At 46.2% G+C, this 12500-nt stretch overlaps 1 protein-coding gene across 1 annotated transcript in view; it reads right to left on the reverse strand.

The window, feature by feature from the left end:
* Positions 1-12500, reverse strand: part of maml3 (mastermind-like transcriptional coactivator 3) — a gene marked incomplete at both ends in the record, with an annotated part of 85955 nt that overhangs the window by 44862 nt on the left and 28593 nt on the right. The window contains 2 exons of the mRNA XM_080535227.1: positions 1-248; positions 3642-4343. The exon at positions 1-248 is cut by the window's left edge and continues 754 nt beyond it. Of these exons, the coding sequence (XP_080391353.1) occupies positions 1-248; positions 3642-4343 (950 nt within the window). The remainder of the gene's footprint in view (positions 249-3641; positions 4344-12500) is intronic.

The following is a 12500-nucleotide window of genomic DNA, read 5'->3' on the forward strand; positions in this document are numbered from 1 at the left end:
CCGGCCCCGCCCGGTCCCGTGCCCGCCTGGCCCCCTCCTCCGGGTCCCGGGTTCATCATGAATCCGTTCCCGGGCCTGGGGCCGGCCTGCGTCTGGGCCTGGGTGGGCGTCTGCGGCGAGCGAGCCACGCAATTGGGGAGGGGGGACCCCGACGCCATGGCGACTTGCGGAGACTGCTGCAAGGGCTGCTGGGGAGGCGTTCCGTTGGCGGCGGTGGCGAACTGAGGACCCGAAGACGACGGTCGCACCTGCAGGACAGTAAATGTACTTATCAGTTACGTCTTCATATGTTATTTAATAAGATCAATAAGATCGGTTTCACAGACAAGATTTAAAGCCTAGTGCTGGACTAATATCACACTTTCAATGTAAAATCTCCCTTGAAGATGCTGTTTGTTCTCGGATTAGTCTTAAGCCTTGTCTGTGCCATAAACAAACCGGCCCAACATGTTCTACCAAATGTGGTTGTAATCAAGATGTTCGTCATTGGAATAAGAAAAAAAAACAGACATGTAGACAGAGTTCACACACACAGACATGTAGACAGAGTTCACACAGCAGTGTTTCCCCTACCATTGCCTTGGGGGGGCGGGCGGGGGGGCACCCAACCCGAATCTGGCAAGTGGCAAGCCCATAGGCTCGTTGGTAACATTAGTCCGCCAGTAGTCTCGCATAGCCAGACCTACCTCTCCACACTTCGGTTCGCACTGTGAATAATAATCTGTGTGCTAGAGAATAATACAACATTGTGCGCACGACGCGAGAGAGTTTTTGCCGGGTGAGATGTCTTCAGATAGAAAGTAAGCAAGTTGAAACGTTAGCAAATATAATTGCTGAGTGTTCTGACAGAGAAAGTTGGTTAAAATTGGTCGTTATTATTGTGACTAGAAAGTGTCTGACTGACACTTGACAATGACTATAATTCCATTGTGTAAATAGTGTCAAAGAACTATCAAGCTAGCTAGCTCAGAGGTGATGAGATGAGCTAGTCTGCTGCACACTTGCCAGCTAAAGAGCTAACTGGATGCACTTTATTATTTTACTTAAATTAGATATACAATCTTTCTTATTCTGCTAGAATTGGGCTTCATGGTAATACCATAATGGCATATTTACAGTACATGGACAGTGGCTTGAAGCATTTGAAATTTCTGTTTTTTATAGTATAGTTGGACATGGTTTTTTTTCCAGGTGAGAGAGTAATGTCAAAATGACATTATCTGACTGCATTGCCCACAGCAATCCAAAATTCAATTATAATTATGTTATAAATTGATATGGATCAATTTATACCTCTTATTAGATTATATATACTCTGGTTGTTATGTTTGCCTTTTGGTTGACAGCAAAAGGGAGAGAGGAGGATAGGGAGGGAGAGAGGGAGAGAGAGCAGGATGGTGTCAGCACACCAGAGAGAGACAGCAAGAACCAGGTGAGAAAGTGGACAGGTAGTCAAGACTAGGGCTGCAACTAACGATTATTTTGGTAGTCGACTAATCTGTCGATTATTTTTCCGATTAGTCGTGTGGCAGCGGCAGTGGCCGCGGGCTCCAGTGCATGTTGTACCTCACCTTCTCAAGTCTGCACACCTGTGAATGTCACCCTGTTGTCCAGTCTCTCTGGCTTAACATACGTTCCCATTGCAAATTCAAATAATGACTCATGAAATATTTGAATTTGGACCTTCCAAAACATTTAATACATACAATAATCAATCTTTGTTTCAATGAAACAAAATAAATAATACCGTATTTTCCGGACTATAAGTCGCGGTTTTTTTCATACTTTGGCTGGTCCTGCGACTTAGTCAGGTGCGACTTATATATCAATAATTCATAATCTCTGACTGACATGAACTGACATACGGTAATCTCTGACTGACATGAACCAAGGAGTAACTTCCACTAGCGCCTCATACACGATAGAATAGCCATTATACTTGACAATGTGGACATTAAACACGACAATGTGGACATTAAACATGATGTTATGGACCTTATACACAATGTTATGGACGTTATAAACGATATTAAAGTCATTTATTCCTTCCAGAGACTGTTCTATGTTGCTAAGTTACCCCCGCGAGGCTATTTTGCTACTTCCGCTAGCGCCACATACGCGATAGAATAGCCATTATACTCGACAATGTGGACATTAAACACGACAATGTGGACATTAAACATGATATTATGGACCTTATACACGATATTATGAACGTTATACACGATATTAAAGTCATTTATTACCTTTCAGAGGCTGTTCAATGTTGCATTGTTTGTAGGCCGCCCTTCATCCTAACTACTTCCGTTTTTCACCAAGCTATCTTTGTCATGGCCTTATACACGATAAATAGTCGTTACACTCGACAATGTGGACATTAAGCACTATATTATGAACGTTATACACGCTATTATGAACGTTATACACGATATTAAAGTCATTTATTACCTTTCAGAGGCTGTTCCATCCTGTTTGCTTGCTCCCGCGACGCCATTTTGCTAACCTTCGTTAGCAACGCGCTAGCTAGCCCTGGCTTTACACTCGATAATTTAAGTATTTCTAACCTTTCAGAAGAAGTTTTAACGTGAATTATGTCCTTCCTGGGTTTACAAATCCTCTCATGTCTCTTCACAGTGCCAGACTAGAGTCAAGCTCAACAGGGTCTTCTTTCCCCGCTGATTCCGCCAAGCCCGTTCCCTTGAACCATGCGACTTATAGTCCAGTGCGACTTATATGTGGTTTTTTCCTCTTCATGACCCATTTTTGGCCTGCTGCGACTTATACTCGGGTGCGACTTATAGTCCGGAAAATACGGTAAACGGATTTATGCTTCTGCGTCACACCGACGACGCGCACCTTCCCCAGAATCTCAAAAAGGGGCTAGTGCTACGCAGAACAACGCAGACCGCACTGCACGTGATTGGTCCGCTTGGTAGCACGTGACTCTGACATGTTTCTGACTGCCTCGTCGGCCTGAATGCGCAAGCGATGATAGAAATGTTGTTTACGTTTTCTGTAATGAGCAGGTTTGAAAAATTAAGATAACCGTCGCATTATCTTAGTTTAATATAATTTCATGTTTCATGTTAATGTTACCTTTTTTTATAACAAGCTTAAAAAACATTTTAAATTTTTTTAATTTTTTTTAAAATTAAAAATACGATTAGTCGACACAAAAATTCCACGTCGACGAGTTTTTATGATCGACGTCGTCGATTATGTCGACTAATCGTTGCAGCCCTAGTCAAGACCACATAAGTAAGTAGCCTTGGGAACCGATGGTTCTCGAGCCTAATGGCCCATAGGGAAGGAGCCTATCTCCTGTTTCCGTAGCGTGAGGCAGCTTAATGTACAAGTTAGTACACCCCCTGGACATGACGCTGGTATGTCGCAGGGTCTTACCCCCTGGAGGGGGTGGGGTCCATGCCACGGTCCATGCCACCCCCCCAAGGCAGCAAACCTAGGGGAAACACTGCACAGACATGTAGACAGAGTTCACACACAGACATGTAGACAGAGTTCACACATACATAGACAGAGTTCACACACACACATACATATAGACAGAGTTCACGTGTGTGTGTGTGTTCATATCTGTGTGTGTGTGTGTGTGTGTGTAGACAGAGCAGATTAGGTCTCACCTGTGGGGAGCCCATGGGCACCTGGGGGCCGGCCTGTGAAGGGGGAGGGGGGTGTGCTGCCACCGCGGGGGGAGGGTCCTGCGGCACCGGCGTTTGCGTGGCGGGCCTGGTGAACTCCGCCTCTTTCTTCTCTTCGAAGTCCTCGTTGAACAGGTCGTGCATGTCGTCCTCCGGCACGGTGTTGGCCAGCTCGTCGATCAGCTCCTGCCACTCCTGGTCGTTCAGGTTGATGTCGGAGAACAGCTTGTTCTGATTGGACAGGGACGTGTCCGAGGAGTCAATCCCGCCCCCGTCGTCCAACGGCTCCTGCTTGAGGTCCTTCAGCAGGCCGAAGCCGTCCTCCAGCTCCAGCGAGCCGTTCAGCTTCATGTCCGGGAGGCCGCCGTTCTTCCCCAGGTCGTCCAGGCGACCCGACACATGGTTGCCGTGGTTGCTGTTGTTCCCGGAGATGCCGTTGTTGTTGTTGTTGACGATGTTGTTGCCGCCCAGTAAGGGTTTGATGTCCATTTGGTGGTGGGGGGAGATGGGGGGGGCGTTGTTGGGGAGGCCGGTGTGGGAGTCCAGGCCGACGGATCCTGGAACCTCCTTCCTCAGCCTCTTGGTGGTCGGGGAGTAGCTCCCCGCGTCGCAGATCCCATTGTGGTCGCCGCCGTTCAGGGGAGAGCGCGCGCTGTCCAGTTTCCTCTTCACGGTCTCCTGCAGCTGGGAAGACAGAGGAAACAGGAAAGTGTAAGAGCGCGTGTTTTGTTTGACGAAGGGGCTAACGAAAGCTTCCTGTGTTTGGAGGACTGATAGTGATCATGGATCCCTAATCGGAGAGATAACACCTGCGCTTCTGCACGCTCTGTGCGAGGTCACCTAGGGTTACTGCTCAGCACTTTGGGACAAAATGGACACTGGTCGATTTACTGTATTCCACATAAAACAAAATGTCCCATTTAACCCGATTATTATCAACACATTCCAAAGGAATGACCTGTACATTATTGAACTGGAGACTTCAAATGGGACTCGAAATCTTTGAGTTGAGTGTAATATTGATCTCATGGAAAGTGCTTAACACACCAGCTGTAACGCAGATGAAACATTTTAAAAGAAATTCCTATAACGGCACAGACTCGTCAAGGCGAGAAAAATGAGAATGAGAGAGAGACAGAGAGAGAGAGAAAGAGAGAGAGAGAGAGTGCTAACCCTCTATTAGCAATCACAGCAGGCTCACTTAAAGCAGTTTTCTGACAAGAATGGCGAGATCAGAGGAGGAGTGTGCTCAGTCTTTAGTGTTCCCCCTTTCATTATCATAATCAACTGGCAGACAAGGGGTTCCTCGGCGGTTGAAACCAGGAGCAAAAACCTCAACAGCTAACCCACTGTGTGTGTGTGTGTGTGTGTGTGTGTGTGTGTGTGTGTGTGTGCACTGTGCTCACAAGTAAGTACCGTATATATATCTGTAGCTACATGTCGCCTTTATGTACACGTAAAAAGTACTGTAGACGAGTGAGAGGAGGCTTCTAGACTAGTAGCTCAAACAGATCTGATCAAACTTGATTTCTCTAGGTTGGGCAACATCATGGGAATAGAATCAAAGTATTATGACCGTCTGATAGGACTTGAGGACTTGCTTACCAGGCCTCTGATATGTGTAGCCTACAATACGTCTGAGAGCTGTATGGCTGTGTTCAACAACAGTGTGAGAGCTGTACGGCTGTGTTCAACAACAGTGTGAGAGCTGTACGGCTGTGTTCAACAACAGTGTGAGAGCTGTATGGCTGTGTTCAACAACAGTCTGAGAGCTGTATGGCTGTGTTCAACAACAGTCTGAGAGCTGTATGGCTGTGTTCAACAACAGTGTGAGAGCTGTACGGCTGTGTTCAACAACAGTGTGAGAGCTGTACGGCTGTGTTCAACAACAGTGTGAGAGCTATACGGCTGTGTTCAACAACAGTGTGAGAGCTGTATGGCTGTGTTCGACAACAGTGTGAGAGCTGTATGGCTGTGTTCAACAACAGTGTGAGAGCTGTACGGCTGTGTTCAACAACAGTCTGAGAGCTGTACGGCTGTGTTCAACAACAGTCTCGGGTCCCAGACGGGATATCGGTCTTCCGAGCGAACGGCAGCGGGTTAACAAACGCCTGTTAGCACTTTGATCATTATCTTAGAGGAGGGGGAGAAAGACACAGCGAGAGATGGGAGGGAAGGAGAGAGAGAGAGAGAGTGAGGGGGAGAGAGAGAAAGAGAGAGAGAGAGCGGGTGGGGACGTTTAGAAAGGGAGGGAGTGAGAGAGAGAGAGAGAATGAGGGGGTGAATTAAGAGAAAGGTAGACGAACAGAGGGGCGTAGAGAGAGAGAAAGAAAGGGAGGAGGAAGAGAGAGGGAAAGAGCGAAGGAGAGGAGCGGGGGAGCAGAGAGCGGAGGAGAGCTGACAGTTGACAGAGTTTCATTGTTCACACTCGAGAGGGCACTTATTATAGCAGCACCTCCCGCTTAATCTGCCTCAGTCATTAAGTGTAGGACGGGAACAGGAGCACACACACACACACACACACACACACACACACACACACACACACACAGATACGATCACACACACACACACACACACACACAGATACAAACACACACACAAACACACACAGATACGAACACACACACAGATATGAAGACACTCACACTCACACTCACACACTCACAGCCAAAACTGCAAGAAGCCAGACCTGATGGGGAGCAGTGACAGAGTATTGTTGCAAAGGGGACAACTAAGTAATATACACACACACACACACACACACACAGGTAGACCTAAAGTTCTTTGTCTTCTTATAGAAACAAAATGTACCAAATCCTCCCATTCCTGAGACATAAGATTGGATTCCGTCCCAGTGATTCCTCAATGTGTCTCCAAAACTGGAAACCGTCAGTTCAAACTCAGTCGACTAATCGTCACACATTTATGATAGGCTATTCCTGACTTAAATATTCCCGCGGGATTCGCATAAAACAACAAGGAGAATGCACCATTGTATTATGGTCTCAACATGTACATGTTTTATGGCGAACTTAAGCCTATAGGGAAATAGTACAGCTACCTGTGGGCTTGGACATCAACCTCCCCAATAGAATTTCCTGGGCAGCCGAGAGTCTGTGAAATGTGCTTGACAGCGGGTAATCTATCCCTCTCTTTCGGAAAAGAAAATACACTGATATCCGACTGTGTTATTGGGGTGGGGGGGAGATATTCGGTTATCATAAAGAGTTTTGATGATGAAAAGACATTATTCATCTTTTAAAAATATGTATTAGCCTACATTTCTTCATGATGAATTAATATTCCTGTGGTTAAAAATAAATAGGAACATTTATGTTTTCGTTTCCGTGAGGAGATTTTTCTTTCCCTGCGATGATTCGACCAAACAAACTGTAGCTGACCAAGGGTCTACTGACCGACCAATGGACTATTCAGGGGCAGCTCGAGTCGGCACACACACACACACACACACACACACACACACACACACACACGACAGCAGTGGAATAAAGGGTGAATTGTGTGTAATGGAGCTGTGTACAGTATGTGTCTTACACCTTCACGTAAGCTAACTCAACAAGCAATTTATTATTATTGCACAATGCAATAGGCTTTTCCTATTATATTATTATATATTATTATTATAATCTAACCTCGGCAAAACACTTGAGCTAAGAGGCCAACACAAGAGGCGTATTCTAGAGTGCTGGGTCTTAGGTGCCAGTGTGCCACACATGAGGGAACACGACTTAACACACACAGACAAAATGACACACACACACACACACACACACACACACACACAACGCTGGTACACCCACCAGAAGCATAACAAGGGGAGAACAGCAGTAGAAAATGCAGACAGTTATCGTCACGATACGCCGAGGCGTGGAGCTAACGAGCCACGGGTTTGACTTGATTACTGCAGTTTGTTTTATCTCTGTGGGCGTTCTGGTGTGTGTGTGTGTCTCTACACGGCCAGCAATGTGGGTAAATATGTATTTACTTCTGTGTGTGTGTGTGTGTGTGTGTGTGTGTGTTGCACCAGATACAAGCTTTTCCTAAACGCTGGTGACTCATGTCAGTAATAACCGTTTCCCTTTAAACGGCCCACCCATAAAACACCTCTAATTATCAGGGATGTGAGAGGTGACACACACACACACACAGACACACACACACACACACACACACACACACACACACACACAGACAGACACACACAGACACAGACACAGACACAGACACACGAATTGAAGTCAGGCTATCGTGTTCTGCAAATTCCCCAGAGACAAGAATAGCATGGAATCGTGATTTCAGAATGGCACTGTATGATTGCCACCGGTAAAGAAAGAGAGAGAGAAAGAGTGAGAGAAAGAGAGAGAGAGAGAGAGAGAGAGATGAAGAAAGAGCACAGGAGCAGTTTCATCATCCACAGATTGTTGAACGTTTCAAGAAAAGGAGAGCGAGAAGAAAAAAAGAGCAAGAGAGAGAGAGGGAGGGGGGAGGAGTGCTAGTTTTCCTCCTTTTCCCAGTATCTCTGTGCTCCGTGACATCAACACAAGAAGACTGCTCCTCTATCTGTTCAAAGAAGAGAGAGAGGAAGAGAGAAGACGAAAGGAGCTACTCTTCAGACATATGGTCTCTCTTTCTTCTGAGTGAAGGAGCTGCTTAGAGAGAGAGAGAGAGAGAGAGAGAGAGAGAGAGAGAGAGACATGGACAGAGAGAGAGAGAGAGAGAGGGAGGGAGGGAGGAAGAGAGAGAACAAGAGACCACATGACAGCGGGAGAGCGGGAGAGACGACAAACGGGGAGGGTGTGGGAGAGAGAGAGAGAGAGAGAGCAAGAGAGAGAGAGAGAGAGAACCACCAAGGTGCTGTTGTTATAGCAACCTTCTGCTCTAGCGCTTTGTGCACTGTCCCCCCCACCCATCCTCTCCTCCCTCCCTCCCTCCCTCTCCCGCCTTCCTCCTCTGTTCGCTCCCTCTGTCCTGACTGCAGTGGACAGCTATGCCAATAATGTGCAGGAAATGACCAACCGGGCTACCGCTATAGAGAAGACAGAGACAGAGACAGAGAGAGAGAGACAGACAGAGACAGAGAGACAGAGAGACAGAGACACACACACATGCATGAATGGCCTAGATGCTGAAACAAAGATACAACTATTCACTCCAGCTCTGTGTCTGCTGCCCAGGTGTGGTGATGTCAGAGGTGGTGGTCTGAGCCCAGCATCCTCTGTCTATTATCAGCTATTTTCCCCTCGAATGGATAAAGGAGTGTGGTCCTCTGTGGCTCAGTTGGTAGAGCATGGCGCTAACGACGCTTAGGTTGTGGGTTCGTTTCCCGCTGGGACCGTATAGCCTATGTACTGAAAGATGCATGCACTGCAAGTCGCTTTGGATAAAAGTTAGCTTTGGCTAAATGTCATTGTCAATGTCAACGTATATTTCTAATCGGTCCACCTCAAGTATGGTCCCAAATGATTACTGTTGTGTGCACTAAAGCCTTATTATTAGATATCCTGATGAGAAGCTCTGTGGGACAACGTCATCTGTCATGTCGGTGGGGGGACACAGGGACAGAGAGGAGGACAGATCTTTACAGAGAGAAGGACCACCATCTCTGTGTCACACCATAGATCTGAGGCGAATGTGTGTGTGCATGTGTGTGTGCGCGTGTGCGTGTGTGTGTTCCTGATTGCAGCTCAGGTGCCATTATGTCAAAGAAGGATGGGTATGGAGGAATACATGTGAACAACCTGCTTCCTAGAACTCAGTTTAATGCCCCCCCCCCCCCCCCCCCCCCCCCCGCCCTCTCGTTCTTCGCAAACACTCATTCCCTCTGGCCGGTCCACACCAGATTGCTCTTAGCAACACAAACATCCGCTATCACTCCCCCATGCCAGGTCACACTGCAGCGTCAGGACAAACACACACACACACACACACACACACACACACACACACACACACTTCTCCAACGCCAATGGTCCCCAAATTTTAATTTCACTCCCTTGATGTACCTTGTGCTAAAGTGTGTGTGTGTGTGTGTGTGTGTGTGTGTGTGTGTGTGTGTGAACGCTCCTGGTCTGGCTCATCAGACTGTGAAATTAGTCAATTAAATCAAACGTGTTTTTAATAAGTTGGGTGTGTGGGTGTGTGTGTGTGTGTGTGTGAGTAAGGGGGTACGTGGTAGGAGACTGAATTAAAGGGCGGACAATGTGTCAGAGTGCAAGTCTCTCTCATTGAGTCCAGGGGAAGATGAGAGGACAAGAAGAAGGGAGAAGAGGGATGGAAGACGGTGTGTGTGTGTGTGTGTGAGTGTGTGTGTGTGTGTGTGTGTGAGTGAGTGAGCCAGGCTTCCTCCCTTAAGCACAACTTACCACTCCTTCATTCAGACTACTTTTCCTTCCTCCCTCTCTACCCTTTCTATCTCCCACTACGGCCATCCATCTTTTCGAGAGAGCAAGATGGACAGAGCAGTAGTGGAGGGAGAGAGTGACAAAGAGAGAGAGGGAGTGGTAGACAGGGGAGAGAAACTCATGGTGACAAGAGGAAGGGGAGAAACAAAAGAGCCATTTGGCTACACCCCAGACAGTAGGGTGTGTGTGTGTGTGTGTGTGTGTGTGTGTGTGTGTGTGTGTGTGTGTCAGGGTGGTCCCTGCGTGGAGGAGACAGACTGGCGGGCACGCACACACACTCGTCCCTCAGCTCTCAGCACCAGCCCACTCACAGCATCCTGGTCACACCCGCTCTGGTACAGCACAGGACACACACACACACACACACACACACACGTCACCGGTACAGCACAGTACAGTACAGGACACACAGACACACGCCCCGGTACAGCACAATACAGGACACAGACAGACAGACACAGACACACAGACACAGACACACAGACACACACAGTAGGTCAGTGTTTAAAAGGTTCATACCGCCATCGCAACAGACATCTACGTCAATGCCGCCCTGCTGCAGACAGGAGTAGTGAAGATGTGTGAAGTGCTGCTGCCAGCCACCTGACATGAAGCACCAGTCGGCTTTGATAACGCAATTTATGGATTACAGAATGAAGTCAAAAGGTATTTATTTTAGGAAAGGTTCAGATGTGACATAATAACCCGGAATGAACGTCCAAGGCTACAGTAATCAAATCAATTCAAATCCATAAAATCCATGATGCATTATTACAATGGGTAAGTTGTCGAAAATGAATTGCTGACACTCTATTACCTAATAACACTGGGTAGGCCTATACAGGGGAAGGGAGGAGGGTGACACTATTTTCTATATCGTCACCTTCTTTAAAATAATGGCTCATGGCTTATATTTTCAAGTTTAGCTAAAAAAAAAAAAAAAGAATAAACTGAACCAAATCTAGAATATATGATATATAGGCAAAAACATAATTCTCCTCAAAAGTGAAGTAAGCCATTATTTTAAGAAGGTGACGATATGAAAGAAGGCCATACAGGGAATTAATGGAAGATGGTTTAATTAATGGAAGGATTACAGAGTGGAGGAGAGAGATGGAAGAGGGTCAGGTGAAAGCGGAAGGTGAGCCTGCATTTCCACAAATCCTGTCACAAAGGAGGTTGGAAGAGTGTAGTGAAATGTTCTTCGCACGAAATTGTATAGCACATAGAGTACAGAGGATTTTTCATCAAAACGCCTCTAAAACTTTACTTGAGAATTTGACAAGCTGTGGATAAATGGGACAACAGTGGTTTCTGAATGGGGAAACCCTACCCAAGTGTCTGAAGGCGATGCTTACCAACTCCTCAGCTTCTCACTTCTCCCCCTCTGCTTCTCCCCTTTCTCTTCCTCTCCCCTCCACCCCCTCTTCTACCCGGCCTGACCCTGCCCTGTCCCGGCCTCACCCCACCCCATGGTGAGGCTACTAGAGGGCCCGTTCACCAACCCAATACGGGACAATCTGCTCCAACTCACTGGATTTGGTTAATCTGCATATTTTTTCTATCCCACGTTAACATGGAGACATGGATTTGTGTATAACTGTACAATGTATATTGTGGTAATGTATCTATTGCTGTAATGTACTCCTGCATGCAGGCTACCTCAAGTTTAGATGACCCCATCTTTTTTTAAATATGTTTTTAGGGCATTTCTGCTTTATTGGGTTAGAGACAGTAGAGATTGACAGAAAGGATGGGTGAGAGAGGCGAGATGACATGCAGGATATGTCGATGGCTGGAATCGAACCGGGGACCCTGCGATTACATGGCCGACATTCGTCCTTGAAAACATAATTATTTAATTAAAATATAATTGTAGGCTACTTGTATTTGATACATTTATACAAAAGTAATATTAAAAAAGGCTTGAAAAGTGGTGGAATAAACAATTGTGTTTATTAGACTAAACTTGTGTTGGCTGACATAAACATTTGAACTTGGCTCCCAAATGTATTTTTGGCACATACATTAGCATGTAATAGGTAAATTAGCATGTAGCATGTACAGTAGCATTTACTTTAGCATGTAGCATGTACATTAGCAGGTAGCATTTACATTAGCAGGTAGCATTTACATTAGCAGGTAGCATTTACTTTACCATGTAGCATGTACAGTAGCATTTACTTTACCATGTAGCATTTACATTAGCAGGTAGCATGTACAGTAGCATTTACTTTAGCATGTAGCATGTACATTAGCAGGTAGCAGGTAGCATGTACATTAGTATGCATATCACTGTCTTTGAGTCCCTTAAAAGCGCTTTATAAATACAATTAATTATTATTATTGTTATATCTGGTTGGCCCGCTCTCACTGCTTTCAAATAATACAGTCAAATAAAACAGCAAAGAATTAA

The sequence above is a fragment of the Nansenia antarctica genome, assembly GCF_963989245.1.
Source record: "Nansenia antarctica genome assembly, chromosome: 6".
NCBI classification, from domain to species: domain Eukaryota; kingdom Metazoa; phylum Chordata; class Actinopteri; order Argentiniformes; family Microstomatidae; genus Nansenia; species Nansenia antarctica.